Source organism: Pelophylax lessonae (genome assembly GCF_965119305.1).
Source record: "Pelophylax lessonae genome assembly, chromosome: 2".
Taxonomy (NCBI): Eukaryota; Metazoa; Chordata; class Amphibia; order Anura; family Ranidae; genus Pelophylax; species Pelophylax lessonae.
In genome coordinates, this window is record NC_138769.1 from 193,867,572 (window position 1) to 193,895,488 (window position 27,917).

The 27,917-nt window shown below is 40.5% G+C and overlaps 1 protein-coding gene across 1 annotated transcript in view; it reads right to left on the reverse strand.

Annotated features, from left to right (window-relative positions):
* Positions 1–27,917, reverse strand: part of PUDP (pseudouridine 5'-phosphatase) — a 495,084-nt gene that overhangs the window by 256,419 nt on the left and 210,748 nt on the right. The window contains exon 2 of the mRNA XM_082245618.1: positions 23,652–23,870. Within this exon, the coding sequence (XP_082101744.1) occupies positions 23,652–23,870 (219 nt within the window). The remainder of the gene's footprint in view (positions 1–23,651; positions 23,871–27,917) is intronic.

The following is a 27,917-nucleotide window of genomic DNA, read 5'->3' on the forward strand; positions in this document are numbered from 1 at the left end:
CCACCAGGTGGACTAGATTTATGATCCGCCGGGTAGCATCAGACGTTTGCCTGCCCGGCATAAAACCCATCTGGTCATTCCTAACAAGCAGAGGGAGGAAAGGCTGAAGTCTGGACGCCAAGATTTTGGCATAGATCTTGAGGTCGCTGTTCAATAGGAAAATGGGTCGGTAGTTAGCGGGAGACTAGCATCCTTGCCGGATTTGGGGATAGTGGTGATGTAGGCGCTCAACATCTCGCTTGGGAATTCAGCTTTGTGGGCGGCTCGATTGAATACCTCAACCAGTTGGGGACCCAGGGTGTCACCATGAATCTTGTAATATTCATTACATAGACCGTCTGGACCCGGTGATTTCCCAGTGGGGAGCAGTCTAATGGCCTTAGAAACTTCAGTCAGAGTAAATGGGGATGATAGGGATTGAAGCTGATCGTCAGTCAGGGAGGGCAAGTGCAGTTTGTCTAAGAACTGGTGAATGAGAGCTGTAGTCGGTTGGGTAGTGCTAGGGTCTCGGGCCAGGTCGTAAAGGGACCCGTAGAAATCCGCAAATTCATTCGCGATATCCCGGGGATGGGTCAGTCTGGAACCAGTGGAGCGTTGGGAAAGATGGGAGATCCGCGTGGACACTCTGCGTTGCTTAATCCTTGCTGCCAGAAACTTACCCGCCCTATTCGCGTGCACATAATATTTGAGCTTAAGCACCCTCAGATGGCGGTCGTATCGTTCCATAAGGTGGGACTTCAGAGAGTCCCTCGCTCGGGAAAGCCGCAAAGCTAGGGCTTGTGTGGGAGAAGATTTGTGTATAGTCTCAAGATCGCGTATCTCGGTCAAGAGAGCCGTGAGTTTGCGACTGTAGGCCCTGCGTTTTCTAGCAGTCTGTTGAATGCACACTCCGCAAATGACCGCCTTGTGCGCTCCCCAGAGCACCCAAGGGTCCGACACGGAGGGGGCATTAAGGCTGAAATATTCAGAAAGTTGCTCTCGGATTGCCTTGCCAGCAGTTGGGTCCTGGAGCACCTTAACATCACAACGCCAGACCGACGTCCGTTCCCTGGGTCCAGACTCCTCCAGGACCATCTCAACAGCCGCGTCGTCGGACCACGTGATGTTTCTGATGGCCGAGGAGGAGACTTTGCCCAGTAAAGGGAGGTCAGCCCAGAACATATCAATACGTGAGTACGATTTGTGTCTTGAGGAATAAAACAAATAGTCTCTTTCTGAACCATGTTGGCAGCGCCATACATCGAATAGCTGTTCTGAGGCCAAAAGAGAGCCCAATGAAAGTTCCATAAGGTGGGACTTCAGAGAGTCCCTCGCTCGGGAAAGCCGCGAAGCTAGGGCTTGTGTGGGAGAAGATTTGTGTATAGTCTCAAGATCGCGTATCTCGGTCAAGAGAGCCGTGAGTTTGCGACTGTAGGCCCTGCGTATTCTAGCAGTCTGTTGAATGCACACTCCGCGAATGACCGCCTTGTGCGCTCCCCAGAGCACCCAAGGGTCCGAAACGGAGGGGGCATTAAGGCTGAAATATTCAGAAAGTTGCTCTCGGATTGCCTTGCCAGCAGTTGGGTCCTGGAGCACCTTAACATCACAACGCCAGACCGACGTCCGTTCCCTGGGTCCAGACTCCTCCAGGACCATCTCAACCCACCTGTAGGTGACAGTATAACCCATATGTTTTTCAATTCAATGTACCTCAATCAAAGAGAAAGAAAATAAAAACATCCCCAAAACATTACACCCTCACAGGTCTTAATCATAAACAGTAGACAGGATAAATCCAAGATTTCATGTTGTGTTCACCAAATTCCAGCTCTACTATGTTCAGCAGAAATAAGGTTGAGTTTTACCAGGAAGTGTTTTTACCATCTTTAGTTCCACAGTTTTGATGAACCTGTGCATTCAATTGTCACATACCTGAGAGAAGCCAATTTGATAAAAGTGCTTTCCATGACACCTGCCAAGTTTCCGTTAGAGCTGGAAACAGGGTGTAGCAGGATGAGGCATAGCACAGGTGCATGAAATGATTCCAGATATAGCAGAGGATAAGATGTTCTGGGATCACGAACAGGAAATTGCAGGTGAAAATAGAGCCCAAGTCAGTACAAGTCAGCAACTGCCAGAAAGCAGAGGTACAAAGTCAAAGGCAGGAGCAAGGTCAAAGTCCAGGCCAAGCTCAATAACAGATAGGCAGAGGTGGTGCCAAGACAGCAGGTAGAAGGTGTAGTCAGGATGTGAGCCAAGTTTAGCAACAGAAGATTTAGATACAGCATAGTCAAGAGGCGATTTGTTCAAAATGTTCGATAACAGAAAGCATTAAGGTCACAGATTGCAGGACCTGACAACCACTGAGCAGCTCTCCTCAGTTGTGCTGTGCTTTAACCACTTCTGCTCCAGAAGGTTTCACCCCCTTAATGACCAGGCCATTTTTTGCGATTCGGCACTGCGTTACTTTAACAATTGCGTGGTTGTGCCACGCTGTAACCAAATACAATTGATGTCCTTTTTTCCTACAAATAGAGTTTTCTTTTGGTGGTATTTGATCACCTCTGCGGTTTTTAGATTTTGCGCTATAAACAAAAAAGAGCGCCAAATTTGAAAAAAAAAAAAAAAAAAAAAAAAAAACAATATTTTTTACTTTCTGCTGTAAAACATTCCCAATAAATAAATTTTAAAAAAATCAAATTTTTTTTTATCAATTTAGGACAATTTGTGTTCTGCTACATATTTTTGGTTAAAAAAATCCCAAAAAGCGTATATTAATTGGTTTGTGCAAAAGGTATAGCATTTACATACTATCATATAGATTTTTGGACTTTCTTTTTTTCTGGTTTATATTAGTAATGGCGGCGATCAGCGATTTTTAGCTGGTCTGCAACATTTCGGCGGACAAATCTAACACTAAGTGACACTTTTTGGGGACCAGTGATACCAATACAGTAAACAGTGCTAAATAATATGCACTGTTACTGTATAAATGACACTGGCAGGGAAGGGGTTAATATTGGGGGTGATCAAGGGGTTAAGTGTGAGCCTAATAGTGCTTACTAATTGTGGGGGGGCTCTATGAAAGGCACACAGGGATTGGTGTTTCAGCTTAGCTGAGACACACAATCTCACTGTGTCTGTCTGACAGGAGAACTGCCTGCTTTGTTTACAAAGGCAGGTGGCTCTCCTGTCAGTTTTCCTAAAGATTGCGGGAGGCCGACAGCGATTGAGCCGCTCCTCCCATGGTCTTGCTCCCACTATGTCTAATCACAGACCGTGTAGGTCTACGTAAATATGTGCAGCTGAGAAGCCCTGCCGCAGTTAATCTGATTGGGGCAGTTGGCAAGTGGTTAAATAGGGCTCTGGACAGCAAAGCTTGTGCTAGATATGCACATTTAAGCTAACGCACATGAGCATTACACATGAATACACATAGATGTGTGCACAGCCGAAACCCTATGTAGAGGGCCACAAGCTGTATTAAGCATATGCACAGGTCTTTAGATATGACTGTCCACTTAACCTTTCACATACCTATAAAATAATTTTCCTGTATTTAGCCGACAGACATGAATTCCAATGTGATTATCTGTTGTCAAAAGCCCGATAATTTAAGTATAATGCATTTAGAGATAAATAATATATCACATTTTAATTAATAAGATCATTAAAAAATTAAGTAGCACTATCATTATTTTAAATTTACAAAGAATATATGTAAAAAGGAAATCAAGGCTGCAAAAATTCAAAATGACTGACAGGTTGCAAAAGAGAGTAGGACCACCCCTCTACCCCTAAAAAAAATAATACTTTTTAGTATTAAATATACTAACAGTAAAAAGGTCAGGTCTGAGCATGTAGGCCCTTTACAAGATAATTAGGAGTTGGTGACTAGGGACAAAGAGAAGGCCCGTTTATTAAATACCTTCTTAAGCTCTGTGTATACAAAGGGAAAATGGGGGAGCTAAAGTTTATAATGTGGACAGTACTGACATAGCCCCAAATGTGATGGAAGGTCAGCGCTAAAGTATTTAGGGCAGCTTGCAGTAGGTCAGTTTAAAAAAAACAAAAGTGCAACACTAAATAAAAATGCAGCGCCTGAGATGTGAACAATACCCTCCAGTAAAAATATTATATCACAAAGAACCAAAAGTACAGTTAGTAATATCGAACAGAACTGACAGGCAGTGCGTGAATAAAGTCCAATAGCAACAATAGTGTTCACTTGTGTTAAAAACTTCCACCCTTTAAAAGGATCCACAACACAACTTGTGACACCACTGCTTCTGCATTTCCTGACTCCAAAGGTGGATAGCAAGCAGCACATTTGTATCAAAAAGATTCCAGACCCTCATGCATGGTCATCCAGCTCCATTAATGCACTGAATTTGCCTGGTAGTACTGCCTCTCACCATTTGAAATAGTCAACCTGCCTATTTAATGCAGCATGGGAGAAGGTGCTATCCACATAGAGCCACACCAGGGAATAGTATATAGTGTAGTATATTTTTTAAAATACCTTAGTCTTCATACACAATGAGTAAAAAGAATTCAGATGCAAGAAAATAACAAACATCGAGACATATGCTAAGATCTGCACCTACACATTTCGTGCAACAGCATGACTTTAGGGGACGCTAGCCTCAAGGAATATGATCACTATGTACATCCACTTCAATATCGGGCACTTTTGGCCCCTTCCTGCCAAGGCCCATTTTCAGCTTTCAGCGCTGTCGCACTTTAAGCCCACGTTGACATTAGTCAGATTTCACAGGCGATTTCCATAGACATTTGTGCAGGAAAAAAATGTTTTAAAACTATAATTTTTACAGGAGCAGTGATTTTAATGATGCTTAAAGTGAAACAATAAAAATGAAAAATTCCTTTAAATATCGTGCCTGGGGGGCCCCCTTAATGTGCCTGTAAAGTAGCGCATATGTACGATGTATGTAGCCTGCTGCAGCAATACTGGCATCTCTAAAGGAAAAAATGTCATTTAAACTTGCTCGCTGTTGTAATGTATTGTCGGCTCCTGGCAATACAGACAAAAAAAATGGAAACATAATGGCGTGGGGTCCCCCCCCCCAGTCCATACCAGGCCCCTCGGTCTGGTATGGATTTTAAGGGGAACCCCATGTCAAAATTAAAAAAAAAAAACAGTGTGGGGTTCCCTGGCTGGCTGGGGGCAGGATTACAGGACTGACGTCATGTAATTTATTCACGGCACTTGAGCAATGCATTGTGGGGCAGCTTGTGACGTTGGATCCCTGTAAAATAAAAACTTAAAACAGCTCATAGCGTGGAAGGAGTTTTTTTTTTCCTATTTTTCAGGCGGGTGGGCGGGCAACTGATCATTGGGGGACACTATGTTTTTATTTTTTAATAAAGAACTTGTCCAAAACTGGCTTTTGTCACTTTTTTGGTGAATGGGTAGGGGTACGATGTACCCGATATCCATTCACATAGGGAGGGGGCCGGGAACTGGGGGACCCCTTGTCAAAGGGGGCTTCCAGATTCTGATAACCCTCCCCCCGCAGACCCCCACAACCACAGCCCAGGGTTGTCGGGAAGAGACCCCTGTCCCAAAGTACCCACCCCCCATGTTGAGGGCATGTGGCCTGGTATGGTTCAGGAAGGGGGGGGGGCGCTCGCTCGCCCCCACCCCCATCCTGGCCAGCCAGGCTGTGTGCTCAGATAAGGGTTTGGTATGGATTTTAGGGGGAACCCCACGCCATTTTTTTTTAAAATTTTGTCGCCGTTTTTTTCAGCAATACCGACATAAACTGATATAAACTGAAGTGCCTATATATATATATATATATATATATATACTGTATATATATATATATATATATATATATATATATACAGTCAGGTCCATAAATATTGGGACATCAACATAATTCTAATCTTTTTGGAGAAGGAAAGGAACTGCTCATGATCCAAAGCATACCACCTCATTAGTGAAGCATGGTGGTGGTAGTGTCATGGCGTGGGCATGTATGGCTGCCAATGGAACTGGTTCTCTTGTATTTATTGATGATGTGACTGCTGACAAAAGCAGCAGGATGAATTCTGAAGTGTTTCGGGCAATATTATCTGCTCATATTCAGCCAAATGCTTCAGAACTCATTGGACGGCGCTTCACAGTGCAGATGGACAATGACCCCAAGCATACTGCGCAAAAGCAACCAAAGAGTTTTTTAAGGGAAAGAAGTTGAATGTTATGCTATGGCCAAGTCAATCACCTGACCTGAATCTGATTGAGCATGCATTTCACTTGCTGCAGACAAAACTGAAGGGAAAATGCCCGAGAACAAGCAGGAACTGAGGATAGTTGCAGTAGAGGCCTGGCAGAGCATCACCAGGGATGAAACCCAGCATTTGGTGATGTCTATGCATTCCAGACTTCAGGCTGTAATTGACTGCAAAGGATTTGCAACCAAGTATTAAAAAGTGAAAGTTTGATTTATGATTGTTAATCTGTCCCATTACTTTTGGTCCCTTAAAAAGTGGGAGGCACATATACAGACTGTTGTAATTCCTATGCCGTTCACCTAATTTGGATGTAAATACCCTCAAATTAAAGCTGAAAGTCTGCAGTTAAAGCAGATCTTGTTTGTTTCATTTCAAATCCATTGTGGTGGTGTATAGAGCCAAAAAGATTAGAATTGTGTCGATGTCCCAATATTTATGGACCTGACTGTATATATATATATATATATATATATATATATATATCTCTTTTTGGTATAAAGGATAAATTGAGGGTATAGGACTGTATATGTGGAGGTTTTCTATTTTTTTGTTTCTATTAGTTGAACTAGATGGACTTGTGTCTTTTTTCAACCTAGCTGTGCAACTATGTAAGGATGACTAAATCACACCACTAATGTAAAAAGTGAATGTGTTGACTGTTAGTTTGGTCATTCTCTAATAAAAAACACATTGTTTTGATGTACCATGGATTAATTTACATAATGTAATAAGGATTAATTGATCTTCAGATAATTATAGTCTAACATTTTGCTGTCATATGAAACAATGATCTCTGCAAACCACAAATATAGTAGTTTTAATGTAATGTCACTTAGAACTCATCCTTTATCATTTAAAATGTTGCTAAAGTCTAAACAGCATACAAAAAGTGTAGACAAATGCACAAAAGTCAAAGTTTATTCTGTTGACAACTATAGGCATGGTACATCTGTTAGTACATACATGTAAATAGGCATATTTTAGAAAATAAGCTACAGAGGTCTCCAACTGTCCAACTAAAGTCATAGGTTCAAATAAATACAAAATAATTGAAGGGGAAAAAAAAGAAAATGTTTTCAGATTGCTTCTAGTTGTACAGCATTTTATGGATAATAAGAGAACACGAGAAAACTGTGTAAATAGGAGAGAAAAATTAGATAAGGGATAGGAGTAAAAATTAGAAGAAAAGAAAAGGAGGTAGGAAAGAAAAGGAGAAAACTCCAATGGCCAGAGCACAGACGATAGTTTGTAAGGAAAGAGGTATACAGATTAAGTCCAAAAGAGGTAACAAATTGAGGTAATAAAAGAAACATGCAAGCATATTCAAGTGCTCCCCTAATTTCAAAACTCAATTTCCATCGACTAACGTAATTAACTCTGCCATCTACTATTATAACACAAATACAGTATCTCACAAAAGTGAGTACACCCCCTCACATTTTTGTAAATACTTTATTATATCTTTTCATGTGACAACACTGAAGAAATTACTTTTTGCTACAATGTAAAGTAGTGAGTGTACAGCTGGTATAACAGTGTAAATTTGATATCCCCTCAAAATAACTTAACATGCAGCCATTAACCCCTTCAGCCCCGGAAGATTTTACCCCCTTCTTGACCAGGCCTTATTATCCGATTCAGCACTGCATTACTTTAACGGACAAATGCGTAGTTGTGCGATGTGGTACCCAAACAAAATGTACGTCCTTTTTTCCCACAAATAGAGATTTATTTTGGTGGTATTTGATCACCTGTGCGATTTTTATTTTTTGCGCTATAAGCAAAAAAATAGCGACAATTTTGAAAAGAAAAAAAACAATATTTTTCACATTCTTTTATATGACATTCTCAAAAAAGAAAAATTTAAAATCAACATTGTTTAACATTTTAGGGCAATTTGCTTTCTGCTACATAATTTTAGTAAGAAAAAAAAAATTGCAATAAGCGTGTTTTGATTGGTTTGCGCAAAAGTTATTGCGTCTTCTAACTACGGGAAAGACTTATGTAATTTTTATTGTTTTTTTTTTTTTTTTTTTTTTTACTAGTAATGGCGGCGATCTTTGATTTTTTGTGGGACAGATCGGACCCCTAACTGACATTTTTGACACTTTTGGGGGAACCAGTGACATTACTACAGTAATCAGTGCAAAAATATGCACGTTACTGTAATAATGCCATTGGCAGGGAAGGGGTTAATACTGTTGGTGATCAAGGGGTTAAATGTAGCCTAGGGGAGTGATTCTAACTGTGGGGGGTTGGGCTTGTGAAATGATCACAGAGACATGCAATCCTAAATAGCAGGATCACATGGTCTCTGTGATCATCCCAGGGAGAAGGATGGAAGGCTGTGTTTACAATAGCCAACCGTCCTTTTCTCTCAGCGGGGAGAGATCGCGAGTGTCAGGCGGCAATCGGAGTCACCTGACATACGCACTGGCTTCTCGGCTGATGAGCGGGGGCGGGAGCGCGCCGCCCCCTAGACTCCCCAGAGCGAGTGCTGTACATGTACAGCAATTTGCCTGTAGGAGCCAGCCTGCTGCAGTACATCTGCGGCGGCTGGTCGGAAAGCAGTTAATGACTAAACCACTGGCAAAAAAAGTGAGTACACTCCCAAGTGAAAATGTCAAAATTGGGCCCAACTAGCCATTTTCTCCCCCCGTTGTCATGTGACTCATTAGGTCTTGGGTGTGAATGGGGAGCAGGTGTGTTACATTTGGTGTTATAGCTCTCACTCTGTCATACCTGTCACTGGAAGTTCAACATGGCATCTAATGGCAAAAAACTCTCTGAGGATCTAAAAAAAAGAATTGTTGCTTCACATAAAGATGGCCTAGGCTATAAGAAGATTACTAAGACCCTGAAACTGAGCTGCAGCACAGTGGCCAAGACCATACAGCAGTTTAACAGGACAGGTTCCACTCAGAACAGGCCTCGTCATGGTCCACCAAAGAAGTTGAGTGCACATGCTCAGCGTCATATCCAGAGGTTGCCTTTGGGAAATAGACGTATGAGTGCTGCCAGCATTGCTGCAGAGGTTGAAGGGGTGGAGAGTCAGCCTGTCAGTGCCCAGACCATACGCTGCGCACTGCATCAAATTGGTCTGCATGACTGTCATCCCAGAAGAAAGCCTCTTCTAAAGATGATGCACAAGAAAGCCCGCAAACAGTTTGTTGAAGACAAGCAGACTAAGAACCTGGATTACTGGAACAATGTCCTGTGGTCTGATGAGACCAAGATAAACTTATTTAGTTCAGATGGTGTCAAGTGTGTGTGGTACAAAGACAAGTGTGTCTTGCATACAGTCAAGCATGGTGGTGGGGGTGTCATGGTCTGGGGCTGCATGAGTGCTGCCATGGTTACAACAGCCTCTCCATGTGGTAACCACGTGGTAACCACGCCGTATCTAGTCTAGATACGGCATGGTTACCACGTGGAGAGGCTGTTGGTGTTATCAGCTGTGACCGGGCTCCTTCTCTGGCAACTTAAACTTTGATCCCTGATAGTACATGTTGTAAAGCGGGAGACGCACTGGTTTACCCCTTATTGCATTAGATGGTTATTGGTATACCAATCTGTGCTTGGCGGCCAACAAGGGTCAAACTGCTTGGAGCTATATGTGGCATGTCCTTATATGAATTGGATATATCACTCTGACATAGAGATGGAGCACACTAAGCATGCCTGCTTGATAGACAAGGTTACAGGAATCGTCTTAGGAAGCGACTTGAGCGAAACGCGTCACGATTCCACATTTTCCATTAGTATACCCCATGTTTGTACTAATTAATATCATGAATATATCATGATCTGGTAGTTTTATATGTATTGCCTTTGACTTGAGAGGCTTTTGGGGTTCTAGTGGCTAACCTGTACTGTCATTTGCACATGTATTATATGCCTATTGAACACATGTTCATTGATACATATTTTGTGTATGTTTTTGCAAAATAAATTATATACTTTTTTAAAAATATTGTTGTATTTATTTTCATCAGGATCAACACCCACTAGTTGCCTTTAAAGTCCCACATCCTTTTGAGAGGCTGAGAGACCCCATTACTCTGTGGGATTCTCTCACCCCTCTCTTTTCTCCTTTCAAATGAACCATGAATGCCAACATGTACTGTGACATACTGAAGCAGAGCACGATCCCCTCCCTGAGCCGGAGGGCAGTGTTCCAACATGATAAGGACCCCAAACACACCTCCAAGATGACCATTGCCTTGCTAAAGAAGCTGAGGGTAAAGGGGGTGGACTGGCCAAGCATGCCTCCAGACCTAAACCCTATTGAGCATTTTTTTGGTGCACTTATTTGTGTTCTATATCTATTGAGAGTTTATGGTATTGATCTTGAAATGTTAAGCTGGCAACTAATATGCATTGTTAGTTATATCTGCGCTGAATATTGGTTCGTTTTTGGATCTTCTATTATAAGAATGTTTGCTATTTCTACAAACTTCCAAGTCTATGTAGCAGCTGATAAAAAAAAAATGTAAGCAGTATTTAAAGAATTTGGAAAAACAATGTACAATCTTGTACAAAATCCTTGATTGTGGGGTATCTCCCTAAGACATGAATAAAAGCTAGCTATGGATGGGCAAAATTAGGCGAGTTCAACAGAGACCAGATGAATTTTAATCCATGCGTGAGCATCCCTGCTTGACAAACGTTGAACGTTAGATCAACTTCTGTGGAACAGAAATATTGGAAACGTTTTGTGGATTGGCTACAACCCCTGATCAGTGTATTCTGACAGCAGAGAGTCACACTGTCAGAATACAATGTCTAACGTTGAAGATTCCTTCATTTGCCTCACTTATGTTTACATTCCCACAACTAAAGAATTCAGAAACACCAAAAATGGCAATATAATTCAACTAAGTATTTTTTTTAGCTGTAGTTTGGAAGAGGTCATCTATGCTGCAGAATGTCCATTCCCACGTTTTTATGTGGGGTAGACCATGGGTCAGTTCAGACGACGTGCCTTAGAACACCTTAGTGACATCATGCTGAAAAAGGAAAGACCCCTTGCAAGACACATGTGGCAGATGCATGGAGGCAAATCACAAAATCTAGAATTCTGGGTCACTGAACAACTGAAACAGTGATTTTGATAGGTGTTTTTTTAAGCCCCACATGGGCTAAATGAGGGCTTTATTCTAATTTTCTGAGATACTGAATTTTGGGGTTTCACTAACTGTAAGCCATAATCATCAAAATTAAAAGAAAGCAATGCTTGAAATATATCACTCTGTGTGTAACGCATCTATATAAAATATACACGTTTCACTTTATGAATTGAATTACTGAAATAAACTAACTTTTTGATTATATTATAATTTTATGAGGTGCACCTGTATGTAGTGTATTCTAGTGCTTTTTGTGGTCCCAGATGTACTGGTCTATAGTTAAAGCGGAGTTCCAGTCATTTTGTGTTTATTAAAAGTCAGCAGCTACAAAAAGTGTAGATGCTGACTTTTAATAAACACACACTCACCTGTCCCAGGATCCAGCAATTCAGCTCCCTGAACCCTCGGTTCTCTCCCTTAGTTCTCCCCGGCATCACAGCTTGGGGCTTCAGAGCTGGGTCTGCACTGCACATGCTGAGTGGCACTGCGCCTCCTCAATGGCGGGGCAATCTTCTGGGACCTGTGACATGGCCCAGAATATAGCAGGGAGGGAGGGGAGAGGAGAACATCCACTCGAGCTGTCTAGGCAGCCTGAGCGGAAGTGTGAGCAGGTACCTGCCCCCCCCCCCCACACACAAAAAAAAATGACATGTCAAATGTGGCACAGAAGGGGGTGAGGAGCTGAACGTCCACTTTTGGGTGAAACTCCGCTTTAAGTGGAAAAATTAGAGAAAGAGATAATTTAGGTCAAATGGTCAATTACAATTTACACAACTAAATAACAAGACAATATTATCCATCCCAGTGTGCAAAATTATGAGAAGTTTTAGTTATGGTATTATATGGTTATTGTAAGTGATTTTTTTTTTTTTTACTTTTCTTATTTTGTCAATCAGACAGACATCCCTTGGCAGCTTCCTAGTCAGCAAGACTAGCACCAAAACCAAATGGACCATGGGCAGTGTATCAGAACTCAGTCATATGGAAACTGACTTGTATTGCCCAGTATCTAATATGAATTTTATTGTTTCTTCAAAGTATAACTGTACATTCAAATTATGAACATTCATCCAGCAATCTCAGTCCCATAATCAAAAGCACCAACCCTCCTCTGCCCCAGGTAAATACTTACCTGAATTTCACAGACTTTCACAATTTTCACATCCTAAAGTCAAAATCATTATTGTCACTTGTTGCTTGCACAGCTGATCTCTATACATTTCTATGGGGTGCCTTCTAAGTTAGAATTTAAAGATTCCAATAGACGTTGGGTGGTATTCCCGACAGCCATAATCTGACCCCCCTCAATCTTACTTCAAAAGAGCAATATGCAAAATCAAAAAGACGCAATATTGCATAACCTGGCTGAATATGGCCAAACCAGTCAAGCGTCATCAAATCAAGCAAATATTAGCCTACAGATCCTCCCCTGTGTAGCCTCCACCTGTTGTCTTCACCTATGTCTAATAACTGCCTTGAAATCTTGTTTCACACACCCCAGAGCTAAGGATGAGATTTAGACTTGGGACAATGTTTACACCAAATTCTTGCTATTTGCAATTTGCAGACTGAGCAACCTAAATTGCTAGATGTGGCCATGTTTTCCCACCCAAAACTCTTGCTGCTCCTGCAGCAGGAATTATTTAGTTTAGTGTCATAATTACTATGATCACTAATATACAACTTCCTGCTGTGCAGGCTGCAAGTATTATTGATTTCTAAGGCACAAGTGGCCTCAGAGGGTCATTGGTTACTAGCAGAGGCAAATGCACATCCAAGTCACAACTCCACCCTCTGGCAAATCATTGGAGCATGCTGTATGTCTACCGGAAAGAAGCGTAATTCCAAAAACAGATGTCACTATACTCAGGACAAAAGGTAAGAAAGGAGACCAGCAGGAGGAAGGAAAGCAAACATGATCTAAAATATGCATTATGCATGGGAACCAACCTGCTCAGCTCTTGTACATCTACACATTAAGTAAAACAAATAAAAAAAGGAAGTGTACCATTGTGGAAGATCTATGTCAATATCCTAGCCAATCCAACTAAAGGAAAAAGGTTAAAGACTGCACCATTATAAACAGAGTATCAAAAAAAAAAAAAAAAAAAAAACACCGCTTAACTACAAAAAAGTAAATAAATACACACTGAGATTGATTTGTAGAGCCTGTTGGAAAATCCTGCTGTTAAAGAGATGAACACCAAAAAATACTAAATCCAGCTGGGTGTTGCCTTAAAATGAATCAAAAGCTTCAGAGTAGCCAATTGCTGACAAACTGCTGAATCAAACAAAAATAAGGGACGCTGCTTTAAAACGATGGAGCACTTGTAAGGCTGAACCTTTGAGCTGAGAGCAAAAAAGAGAGGACCAGAGTATACACATAGGGAAACCGACACTTAACAATAAGTTGACCCAGAGCAGCACAAAAGGAAAGAGAAGAGTAAAGGGAGTACTCCACAGGGATATTCCCAGGGGACGCCACTCAACAGATTTCCTGGGTCGGCTCACATCCAATAAATAGCACCCCTGCAGGGAGCACCCACGTTGGTAAACCCAGCTGGCAGGTATTGACACCCAGCCTAGCCACCTGAGCTGCAGTACCACCAGAAAAGCAGTGATAAGGACAGGCAAAGTTGCTCAACTCTGGCAGCAAAGGTGGTAATGGAGTAAGCAAGGGGACAGCCACCTCGTAAACAACTTCCCCAACCTGCCATCTGTCAGAGGGCCACATGCGCAAGAGACAGGCAAGTGACAGGGCAATGACCACCAACCTCACCTCATCCATCTCACCTCCATCAGTCGGTCCTATACAATACATATTAAAAAAAAGACTTAAAACTTATATATAGAACAAACACATAATAAAGGGCTGAAAAAAACATAGCTAGAAATAATTAAATATTTTCAGCCTTACTAAGTATCACATATAGGGCTGACAGCCAGACTAGCCACACTGTAAATTATGAAGAACTATTTCCACAGTGTACAGAAAATGGCATGGGACCCATACTCTGCCTCCAGGATCAAAGCCCATGAATATCTACCAACCAGTGAAATGGTCACCTCCAAATATAGTGGTCTTTACAGAAAAGATTTATACGTGACCATTTTGTTTAGTCCACATGGGACAGTAGCACTGAGCCTTTTGATCCACATTGTTTCATGCTGGAGGATCCTTTTGTCTCAATTACTTTCTCTTGGGTCCTCATTTTCACTTACTTTTAACTCCATCACTGTAAATGTTTAATGGGTGTGTTCAATAAAGACAGAAGAAATTAGAATTGTTTGTGTGTTATCAACTTTAAGTACATTCTGTTTGTCTATTGTTGTGGCTTAGATGAGGATCCGATCACAGTCAAATTACTGCAGAAAAGCAGTCAATTCCAAGGGGTTCACATACTTTTTCTTGCCATTGTTTATAGCCTCAAGGACTACAATGGATTTAGGATAGTTATCAAATTAATGACGCAGGTTGATATAATAGCTAATTGGGGTTAGCATTTTCCCATGTAGTAGATGTGATCAATAATCCACTGGTGCAACTGTGGAATTGTTTTCCCAACATAAACGTGCAATCCATCAAATAAATGATCCTGTCATCATTGGGCAACAATCGCTGGGAACTCTAGAGCCCTGGTCCTCAACCCTGGTCCTCAGGGCCCACTAACAGGCCAGGTTTGCAAGATAACTGAAATGCATCCCAGGTGATACAATTTGCTGCTCAGTGATTGCAGTATTCTAGTCTGCATCTCCCCAAGGTAATACCTAAACTCTGGCCTGTTAGTGGGCCCTGAGGACCAGAGTTGAGGACCACTGCTCTAGAGGACCCAGGGGCACTGCGGACAAAGACTGAGAGGTGCCTCTGGGTACATGGGAGCCACAACACCCCAGCACAAAGTGACTAGAAATAATTCTGTCTCTTATAGATGTATCCCAAAAAAAAAAACTGTTGTGGTTTTTCTTTATAGTCTTGATAGTCTATATATACTGTATAGTCATCGACCAATAAACGCCAGGGCAGAATCTCACATAAAGTAGAATATTGTGCAGAAAACCTGGTAATAAACTTTACTCATATAGTAATGATGTCGAAGAATATTTGAGCGCTTTCTGATAGGCCTTTTTCAGGTTGGTTTTGCTATACCCACGTGTTAATTAGCATTACCAAAGTAAGGCTGTCAGCTACAAGGTCCTCATGTTTAGTGCAAATTCTGTGTAAATGTATGCATTGAGCAAATTAAATAATAGTGGCGCTGGATGTGCGCTGCTGTCATGCAGTAGGGTAATTACCTGCTGTGAGTTTGTGGTAGAGGTTAGTAGCTAGGCATCCATCTTCCTGAGCAAAAACTTTCAACATCAAGAAATGGTATGTTAGCCTAATTAAAGCTCATAGTGTACTTTAGATTATATGAGTTTCTCTCTAAGGCCTCCATGAAGGTTTTCAGTTCTGTCACTGTACTGCTCCTAATTCTAAACAGATCCCTAATGTATCTGTACCAACACAGGGCATGGGCTAAAAAAAGCACCACCTTTTCATCATTAAATACCTTCCACTCCCCACCCCCCAGGTACAGGTTTGTGTAGAATGGTGCACAATATGTGCACATGGCCATGCCCTGTACCTGGAGATAGTGGGAGTCCATAAATACAAAATAGTTCCTGGTGAGAATAAGGAATAGTTTCATAACAAACTCACTCAAGGGTCAGGTAAATTTATTCTGTTCCAGAAACAAGGATCTGGCCATCCTGACACTCTACTCACGGGGGATTATCAAGTAAAGAACCTTGATGTCAATAGCCACAAGCAGGGTGCCTGGAGGGAGCTTGAACCCCTCAATAGGCTTTGACAAATCCAATGTATCTCCAACATAGGAAGAAAGCCTCAAGACACGCAGCTTCAGAAATGAATCCGCATAGCAGCTCACATTCTCAGTCAGAAATCCTCTGCCTGATATAATGGGCCTGCCTGGTTGATGTCTACTTTTTTTATGAGTCTTGGATAGTATGTAAAATGTGGGAGTCTATGGAAACCTATCATTGAGGAAGCCTAAGGTTTGTCTATAAAGGCATCAACATTCATATTAAAGTGATTTCAAAGGTACTTTTTTAAATAACAAACATGTCATACTTACCTGCTCAGTGCAATGGTTTTGTACAGAGCATCCCCAATCCTCATCTTCTCGGGTCCCCTGCCAGTGCTCTTGGCTCCTCCCCCCTTCTGAGTGCCCCCATAGCAAAGCATCTTGCTATGAGGGCACTCGTGCAGGCTCAATCCCCAGCCATGCTGTGTGTGTTCATTGACAAACACAGTGCGGCTTGGCTCCACCCTTTGTTCTCTCCCCTACAGGTTGTAATTGACAGCAGGAGCCAATTGCTCCCGCTACTGGCTCCATGGCCAGTGAGGAAAGAGAAGTGGAGAGAGCCACTACTCTCGTGCACAGTGCTGTATCCAGATCGGTCTCAAGTAAGTAATTAGGGGGGCTGAAGGTGAGTAGAACACAGAAGGGTTTGTTACCTTAATACAGAGACTGTTTTAAGGTAAAAAAAATCTCCTGCCTTTCTAACCACTTTAATGTTGGCAATTTTTGATTTTACATTGAGTTTGCTGAGCAGCCTGTGGATCAAACCAAAGCACATTTCCCCTTCACTACTGAGCAACTAGAACTTACTATTATCAACATGTAGAAATGTATTTAGTCTCAATCTACTTTTAAAATTTGTAACCAAGTAAAACCTTTATTGGTCTTACAATTCGTATTATCACTTAAAAACATAATAAATACACAAATTAACTTACAACAGCACCTCAGCAATATGCAGAAAGCACTATGAAACTGATAAAAAGTTTAACAATATGGAATTTCAAATCTGCCATATGTAAATGCTTAAGGCAAAATGTACTCAAGGATTACTGAAAACATCTACAAAGAGCATTTGACATGGTTTTGCCATATCAGAAATGCTTTTTCAAATTAATAAATTATATCCGAACACAACATAGCCTTCTTTTGTTTTCCGTAACATGTCAGTACATCTCAGTGGCCTCCTTCTGTGAGGAATGTTAAAGAAGGAAATAAGGAAGGTTTTCATTAACCTATGTGTCAGATTTAGACTGGTTATATCTGCTACTGTTCAAAGCACAAGCAACCAGAAACAAAAATCAATTACCCTACATATATGAAGAAATAAAAGTAAAACTTTGTTCTCTACTTTTAATAAAAAAATAAAAAAAAAAAAAAACGTCTGTAAGTTGGTTTAAAGTGTATTTCTATAAAATAAATTGATTTCTAAAACATGCAAAAAAACTCATTTAAAATGCTGCAGTTATTAAAAAATAGTAATCACTGTTGCCTGTGGTCTTCCTACAGCTGATTATTTCCCCATTACAGATTTGTCATGCCTTGTCTTAGATTGTGCCTCTGAATGGAGGTGGCCATCTTGGTAGAGGCAGGAATTTGCTTCCTCATGTGAGAGCTGCCTCCTCATGACTGCTGATCTGATGACTGGTGGAGTAATGATCAGGAAGCAGTAGGAAAGATGGAAGAAGCACAACTCCATAGAGTGAATAAGCAGGATCAGAAAGATTATGGTCATCTCCTTGCTAGTGCGTCCCCATATTAAAGTGTATTTCCACTTTTGTAGTCAAATTTAAGAAAACCACACTATATGTTTGTTATGCGTTCCTATTCACACAGCATACCTAAAAAATATATATATATATATATATATATATATATATTTCTGATCTTTTAGACGTTTCTGTGGAGAATGTGTCATGGCTGACTGTAAGCATTTCTCATCAAGTTCACAGTGATCTGTCCCCAATAGCTAACCTAGGAACTGGTTGAGTTCAGTTCTCATTAGCTTACAATGAAGAAGTTCCTAAACCTTTAACCTTTTGTTAAGACAGAGTGTTCAAATCTTGTACAGGCAGTCCCCAGGTTACAAACAAGATGGGGGTCTGTAGGTTTGTTCTGAAGTTGAATTTGCTTGTAAGTTGGAACGGGTAAATTTTTTAAGTGTAGCTCCAGCCAAAACAATAGTTTTTTTTTGGATAGAATAGTGAAGGGTTAATACCTCTGTAAGGTTTGTTTTTCTGTCTCTACCCCGTTCAGAAGATGTCACCTCACTTTCTGTCCCTGTGACAATTAGATTTTGAAAATTTTTGTGTTTTTGTGGAAACAAGGAATGGTGATAAAGCTTCAGTGGAGACACCTTTTTCCCATGAGAACTCTTACAGGAGTGAATTTCCCTTCCTAGGGGTAGATTTCCTCTCACTTCCTGTTCCCTTCCTCCGTTTGTAAGTAGGAGTCCTTTGTAAGTCAGATGTTTTAACCCGGGGACCACCTGTACAATTATTGATACAGTATATCTGTCTTCAGGCAGGTTTACTATGGTAAACACAGCTTTCATGCCCAACTCATAACAAAGATAAGGTAGAATTTTTCCGTGCTGATAGTTCCCAAAAAAGCATGTAAAAAGGCAATCTACAATTTTTAAATGCTATGCAAATGGGAACTATGGGAACACATAACAAGTATATACTATACAGTAGGTATTATCCTAATTTGGCTGCAAATACCCTTTAAGGGTTTATGCAAGTGGCAGATCATTTTGAATGTCAGCACCTTGGAACCCCAACAAGTGCAAAGCTAAGGATTGAACTCAAGTGTTGCTTCTATTGTACCTTATCCTGGATCTGTTGCTGTTCTGTAACTGCAGTACAATTCTAAAACCTGACTATGATGTTTGGGTTGGTGCCAAGATTACACACTACATTGAAGAAAAAAATCATATATGCCTTTCAACTCTGTACTTAACTGTTTGCCAAGAATTTAGGGGACATAACTAAATTGGTTGTAACACTGGTGTTCTGGAATAGCGCATACAGTAAAACACATGCCAAATACATATTGCTAATACCAATGTGCGTTTGTACTGGCACCAAAACTGCATTATACAGAAGATAAAAAAAATTCAATTTGTTAATCTTTTTAAAGTTGGAATAACTGTAATCCTCAAACAAGCACACCTTATTCAAAACAAAAAAGTCATATGAAAATACATCCTTGTATGACCACAAAAAAAATCACAACAGGCTAGCAATGGAACATTGATCCACCAGGTAGTAAAACATTTAAGCAATGTCCTCATATGCTGTGCTAATTACTTAATTGTGCATACATATCTTTATACAGAAATAATACAACAAGCAGTATGCAGTGGATCCACACTACATGAAAAATGATTATCTACTGTATAGAAAGGTGTCAGTTATCTAGATATTGTACAAAAACTTTCTATAGTATCTTAAGGTATCCCTAAATTAGGTTGCTGCATTCTTTTTCAGTTTTTCTGTTATTTTTACCAGTTAATTCTGCAAGTAACTCACTTTTCCACAGTAGCCCACCTAAGCTGGACAAGTTTTGTTTTTGGGTTTCATTTTAGACTAAGTTTTACACTAAGTCAGCCTTTTTCAACCAGGGTGCCCAGGCACCCTTGGGTGCCTTATGCCAATGTGTATTACCCTTGGGTGCCTTGCCGTCTCTTCAGGGGTGCCTTGGCAAAATGCCTAAAAATTTCCCCAAAATTGCCTTTCAGTTACCCAAAGCATAAGGGTTTCGTTTTTGACCGTTATGACCTTCTAGCCGCTGGTGTCCTAACAACAAATGACCCTCCCCTGCCCCTCTCTGTCAGTGCTGGGGTCACATTAGCTGAATGATGGAAAAAAAGTGAGGGAGAAGAGAAACATTGGAATACTAGTCACTAGCAGTGTGCAAAAGCGTATTGGATTTGGAAGAATAAATCACCTGTAATGTTGGGTGTCCTACGTGTGTGGATGGTAATGTCTTATGTAAAACTATTAGAATTGTTTTTTTACATTTTAGAATTGGGTGCCTTGAGATTGTTCATAATTTTAAAGGGTGACTTGACTGAAAAAAGGTTGAAAAACACTGCACTAAGTAATCCTTTTAATTTACCCTGCAGAGACAAAAAGAAAAAAAAATAACCTTTTTTCAATACCTCAAGTGCAATAACATACAGTGTACAGAACTGTGCTAAAAAAATCCAAAGCCCCTGTCTAGGCACTATTATCTTACGGTCATGGAAGGGGACATTTTAACTTGTGTTAGTACAGACTGAAATGCTTGTTTTGCATACTTTACTTGTTATCTGTGGCATACAGTAAATTAATAGTGTTCTGACTACCCTGTAAGGGTCAGTGAAAGATATTCTTCAGAGCTATAGAATTGTACCAATACAAGAAATTTTAGAAATCCTGAAGAAAAAGATGTTCTTACACAGCTTCAGGTACATATATTTGCCAAGATGGCAGTGCAGTAAGTATTAATTACAAACTAATAAAAGTTTCAAAGTTTCTTTTCAAGTAAAATGTCTGGTATAGTAATATATGCAAATTTCAATTACAATTTTAATTTTTTTTTTTCATTTATTTTTAATGAAGTGTAGAGCAGGTCTATATTATGAAATACAGCCATGGCCAAAAGTTTTGAGAAGGACACAAATATTAATTTTCACAAAGTCTGCGGTCTCAGTTTTAATGATGGGCTATTTACATATACTCCAGAATGTTATGAAGAGTGATCAGATGAATTGCAATTAATTGCAGAGTCCCTCTTTGCCATGAAAATGAACTTAATCACATAAAAAAAAATTCCACTGCATTTGTAAAGAAAGCTTCAGGGCACCCAAGAAAGTCTAGCAAGCGCCAGGACCATCTCCAACAGTTAGTTGATTCAGCTGTGGGATCGGGGCACCACCAGTGCAGAGCTTTCTTAGGTGGCAGCAGGCAGGTGTGAGTACATCTGCATGCACAGTGAGGCAAAGACTTTTGGAGGATGGCCTGGTGTCAAGAAGGGCAGTAAGGAAGCCACTTTTCTCCAGGAAAAACATCAGGGATAGACTGATATTCTGCAAATGTACAGGGATTGGATTGCTGAGGAATGGGATAAAGTAATTTTCTCTGATGAATCCCCTTTCCGATTGTTTGGGCATCCGGAAAAAAACCTTGTCCAGAGAAGAAAAGGTGAGTGCTACCACCAGTTCTGTGTCGTCCCAACAGTAAAGCATCCTGAGACCATTCATGTATGGGGTTGCTTCTCAGCGAAGGGAGACGGCTCACTTACAATTTTGCCTAAGAACACCTCCATGGTACAAAAACATCCTCCAAGAGCAACTTTTCCCAACCATCCAAGAACAGTTTGGTGACGAACAATGCCTTTTCCAGCATGATGGAACGTCTTTCCATAAAGCAAAAGTGATAATTGATTGTCAAGATACCCACATTTACTTAACCACTTGCCGTCTGAGTACCGTAGTTCTACTGCGGCAAAGTGGCTCGTTATCGTCTGACGACGTAGTACTACGTCGTCAGACACTCCCCTTTCTCGGCGGCGCGCGAGCCGCCGGAGGCTCGCTCCCGCTGTATTCAGTCACAGCGGGAGTCGGGCCAGGGGAGGAGCAGCGGCGATCGCCGCCGCTCTTCCCTGATCGTCGGGGATCTAGTGTGGAGATCCGCCTGCTTGTGTAAACACAAGCGGGCGGATCTCCCAAGTGACAGGCAGGGTCAGATTGCAGGGTTCAGCTTAGCTGAACCCTGGATCTGTCCTTATGTCACTCAGTCACCTCCCCCCACACACGTCAGTAAGCACCAGGTATACATTAACCCCTCCCTCTCCAATAAAATTAACCCCTTCCCTGCCAGTGTCATTTTTACAGTAACAGTGCATATATATAGCACTGATTACTGCAGTAATGTCACTGGTACCCCCAAAAGTGTCAAAAATGTCAGTCAAGGGTCCAATCTATCCGCCGCAATGTCGCAGTCCCGCAAAAAAAAATCGCAGATCGCCGCCATTACGCGTTAAAAAAAAAACCACCAAAAATGACAGAAATCTTTCCCTTTGTTAGTAAACGCAATAACTTTTGCGCAAACCAATCAAAATACGCTTATTGTGAGTTTTTTTACCAAACATAGGTAGCAGAAAACAAATTGGCCAAAAATTAAAAAAAAAATTGATTTTTACATTTTTTTGGGGGGAATTTCATATAAAAAAATGTGAAAAATATTGTTGTTTTTTCAAAATTTACGCTTTTTTTGTTTATAGCGCAAAAAGTAAAAATCGCACAGGTGATCAAATACCACCAAAAGAAAGCTCTGTTTGTGGGAAAAAAAGGACGTAAATTTCGTTTGGGTATGGCGTCGCACGACCGCGCAATTGTCAGTTAAAGTCGCACAGCGCCGAATCGCAAAAAGTGGCCCAGACGTAAGACAGCAAAATGCTCTAGTGGTAAAGTGGTTAATAGCTTGCTAATGTTAGCTCAGTTATTACTTTTAGAGATAATTATCCTTTTAACAGAAATGTATTGATACCCCAAGTCTGACAGCTTTTGGGACTACCCATCATTCAAACCCTGATAACAGGTAAAAAAAAAGTCTGTGACATGTATTTATTAGACACTATTGGCAAAATGATAAATGGTAAAACAGTACAGCATCTGTAAGTTGTGTGGCCTAGCCAGGTACAATGGAAGAGACAAAGAAAATGGCCTATGCCCCCACCTATAACTGGCCTTAATAGCAAAGAACACATGGAAGGGCAACGCACATGAAACAAACAAAGATAAAATTCCCAGTTCAATTTGCCAACCAGTCTGCTTACCAACCAAATTGGCCTGTCTAACAGTTTGGGTCAATACAGGGGTTTAGTTAGCACACATTTGCAAACGCATGTGAAAGCTGCAGGGCCACGTCAAGGCTCCCTGTTACCTGCAGTCCTAACTCTAATGAATTTTAAAGAGTCTCCACAGCGGGAGCACATGCAAGCTAATGGATAGATAGGGGGCAGGTGAGCCTGGAGGTGGCCCATCCCTCCTGAAAGGTAATTGGGGGCATAATGGAAGCCCAGCTGATAGTATTACAGCAAAGGCACCCAGTATGTCCACTCACCAGTACACATATACAACAAAGAAAATGGCCTCTGCCCCCACCTATAACTGGCCTTAATAGCAAAGAACACATGGAAGGGCAATGCACATGAAACAAACAAAGATAAAATTCCCAGTTCAATTTGCCAACCAGTCTGCTTACCAACCAAATTGGCCTGTCTAACCAGCAGACTGGTTGGCAAATTGAACTGGGAATTTTATCTTTGTTTGTTTCACAATGGAAGAGACACCTCTCTCTTTCCTTCAAAATTATGCACATCATGTCATTTCACAGGGCTTAATAACCTCACAATAAAATTGTCACTATACCTGGCATTAAGGAAGCAGTTGGAAAAAGCTTTTCCTGCTTAATTCGACTTTCATTCAGTAATTCTTCAGCAGTAATAGGAAGGTCGAGAACATCACGGATAATTTGAGCTGCAGGCAATGCCTTTTCCCCCATGACTAAGGATTTTACGTCCCATGTGTATTTTTTTCCAAATCGGTCACAGATTTCTTGAAATACCACTGTGTAAAGGCGCTCCGTGTCTGTAGAAGAAGGCATGTAAAAGCATTAAGATGGATTACATGTATTGTTAAAGTGTGATACTAAGGGAGTTTGCATACATTCAAACTAAAATGGAAAAACTAAAAAAAAGCCTGAATGACAGTTCAATTTTCCAAACTTCACAGATGTTTTTGTGACCTTGAGAATAATGTCTTCAAACAATAAATTAGCATGTGTCTGTTAAAAAATAATTCCTATAGGTTAATCTGTAATACTGTAATTATATAGTGTATTAATTACTCAATGTTCACACGTTTTTGATACTTCAGTATATAATTATACCTTGCTGTAGTTAATTAAAAGATAGATTCATTTAAATATGAATACCTAGTAAAATTCACTTTGTAACCTATCAGGAAAAATACTACCTATCCTAGCAAGTACCTGTCATGATAACTATAATAATCATTTTATTATCATTATAAAGATATTCCATTCAAGGCATGCTTAATACAAGTATATACATTATAAACTACATTGTTACATTTTCATAGTACTGTACTCTGTAGCTGTCTGCTAAAGTACTCATGTACTGTAGCATTTGGTGCAATGGTGACATCATGAAGCCACACAGCACCTCTAATTTATAGCTTAATTTAATGCCTGCCCTTGATACATAATTATGTGCTTGAAAAGAATTTCAGTAACTCCTCTTTCATGAATCTTTTGTGCGCATAGTGGTTTAGCTGTTGGTTTTGCAAGGATGAAAACATTTTTTTTTAAATAAGCATAGTAGATAATTCTGTATAAAAACTGGATCCAACTGGATAAATGAAAGAATCACCATGATCATATGTGTATATTTGTGGCTGGCTGAGCTCATCTGTAAAGTGCATAATTTTACATATAATTGCTGCAGACTTTAATTATAAGTGCATCTGCTCCTACAGATTTTGTTTGGTTTCACTATAAATTCCTATATATACCTGTTTAGCCAGATAGTGAAGTCAACCTAATGCAGCGTGGCAATCATGCTGCAGTGCTCTTGAATTTTTGAGTTGCCACTCACATGTACAGTATATACCAGTGAAGGCGAACCTTGGCACCACAGATGTTTTGGAACTACATTTCCCATGATGCTCAACTACATTGCAGAGTGCATGAGCATCATGGGAAATGTAGTTCCAAAACATCTGGGGCACCAAGGTTCACCATCACTGGTATATACTGTATATGTATTTACTGTATACATACACCATGTGACAGTGTAAGGCCCTGCCACTGTGAAAATGGATGTGGAAAGGACACAGGGTTTGCACATATATAGAGTGTGGGGCTGCTGAAAAAATTGTGAGTAGATTTTGGTATTCCCGGATTGGGTTCCAGGGTTTGGAGATTTTTTTTAGGAGGGAAGAAATCTCCAACCCAATGTCTAGGTTTTGCAGCACCAGCTGCAGTGTTACTCCCCATGGGCCACACTGTGTGTAAAGTGGACAGGCAAGTATTAAAAATTCTTAGGCTAGGTTGAGACAAGTGTGGCTGCGATATGATCCAATTTTTATGTGATTATGTAGTGCAAGTTGGTTTAATTTTGATATGTTTTTGATACCACTACGTTTTGATTCATACCTAATTTCAGTCACCAGGGATGAGTCATTGGTTTTTAAGGAGCCAATGGCCCCACTGGCTGTTAATGCAGGTGTGCACAGCCTACATAATGAAGGACCTGAACATAGCTCAAAGCTTATATTTAGGGGGGTACACAGTAGCCCTACTCATTCGTCATTTACCATGTACACCGTAATTGGGGTTTCCTTATTGTACCACTGGGCCAGGGTTGTGGGGAAGAGGGCATGTGGCCTGTTATGGCTCAGGAGGGGGCCACACTCTCGTTCCCCCTTTACTGGCATTCCAGGCTACACTCAGGTAAGGGCCTGGTTTGGATTTTGGGGGACCCCACAATTTTTTTTTTTTTTTGCTGTGGAGTCCCTCTTAAAATCCATATCAAACCGTAAGGGCCTAGTATGGATAAGAGGGATCCCCACACTGTTTTTTTCCTCACTCACAGCTCCTTCGTTCACATTCTGCTGTCAGCCAGGAATCCCCCAGCTGACAGCAGGGACACCCGTAGGTGCTGGCTCCTTAGCAACCAACTGGCCATGTTTTACAGTTGGAAACAGATTATTCTACTGAAATTCTGTCTCTATTTGCGCCAAACATTTCTACTGTTATTGTAGTCAAACAACTCTTTTTTTTTTTTTTTTTTTCAAACAACTCTATCTTTGCTTCATTGGTCCACAGTACTTTGTCCCAGAAAACCTTTAAATACATATATATTCAAAGGCAACCTGCAGTCTTTGGACAGCAAGGGCTTTTTTCTGGCACACCCCTTGTGTATGTTAAATTGGTGAAAACTCTTTGAATGTGTAGTCATGCATACCAGCTGTTGCAAAAGTTATTTTCAGATCCCATAACTACATTTTTTGGTTCTTGGGGACATTTACATCAGTCTGCTGTTTGATTTTATTTGCTAGGTTGCACCATCCTGGACAAATTAGCAGTCATTTGAAATCTATGACTCTTGTAAATTATTTTCCTTACAGTGGAATGATTAATTTCAAATAACTTTTCCATCTTTTTCAAACCCTTGCCAGACTCATAGGCATTCACAACCTACTAAGAGCTATTTTAACCTAGGCAACGCATGACGATATCACTCACATTTTTAGCAAAGAGAAAACCAGACCCCGGTTATCTGAGGTTTAATTAAGACAAGTTTCATTAGCATTCTTCACCACTTAAGGACCAGAAGGTTTTACCCCCTTAATGACCGGGCCATTTTTTGTGATATGGCACTGCATTACTTTAATTGACAATTGCGCGATGGTGCGATGCTTTACCCAAATAAAATTTATGTTTTTCCACAAATAGAGATTTCTTTTGGTGGTATTTGATCACCTGTGCGATTTTTATTTTTTGTGCTATAAACTAAAAAAGAGTGACAATTCTGAAAAAAAAAAAAAACAATATTTTTTACTTTCTGCTATAAAATATTCCCTTTAAAAATATATAAATAAAAATCTAATTTTTTCATAATTTTAGGCCAATATGTATGATTTTTAGCAGGACTGCGACATTGCAGCGGACAGAACGGACACCTAACTGACATTTTTTTTACACTTTTGGCGGGACCAACGACATTACTCCACTCCAGTAATCAGTGCTAAAAATATGCACTGTTACTGTACTAATGACAAGCAGGGAAAGGGTTAACACCAGGGGCAATCAAAGAGTTAAATGTGTGCCTAGGGGATGCTAACTGTGTGGGGGATGGACTCACTGGATGAACACAGAGACCTTTGTTCCTAAATAGGAGGAACACAGGATCACTGTGTTTATCACTCAAAGAACAGCGGTATGCCGTGTTTACATTGGCAGACCGCCATTCTGTCTTCACGGGGAGCGATCACGGGTGCCCGGCGGACATCGTGACCACTGGACCCGCTGATTGGCTGCCCCTCTAGCATGTACGTTGTTTTGTGTAACAGAGCGGACCTGCCACATTAAACTAAGGTGGCTGGTTGATAAGTGGTTAAGGAGGTTCTCTAATCATTGACACCTAATCTGAAACACCAACTTCCAATTTAATAGATTTGAAGTGGTGGTAAATGAAGGGGTGTGCATACTTTTTCCACATGCCAAATCAGAATTTTTCCTCATTTCAATTATGAGAATAAATACATCTGGTCAATGGTATGTGAAATATGTTCAAGTGTATCATGTTTACTGTATCTGTAGGCACTTTTTGAATAAAGATCCAATGTGTTCCACTATAAATATGTTGAAAAAGACAAACATTTCCATGGGGTTGTACTTACTTTTTCACATTACTGAATATTTAACCTTTGGTGCCCAATATTTTAATTCAGATATAATTGTTTATCGCAAAAAAAAAATATATATATATATATATATATATATATATATAATACTGTGCAAACGTTTTAGGCAGGTGTGAAAAATTTCTGTAAATGAACTGAACAGAAATCCAAATCTAATAAATATTTGGTGTGTCCTTTTGTCTCTAC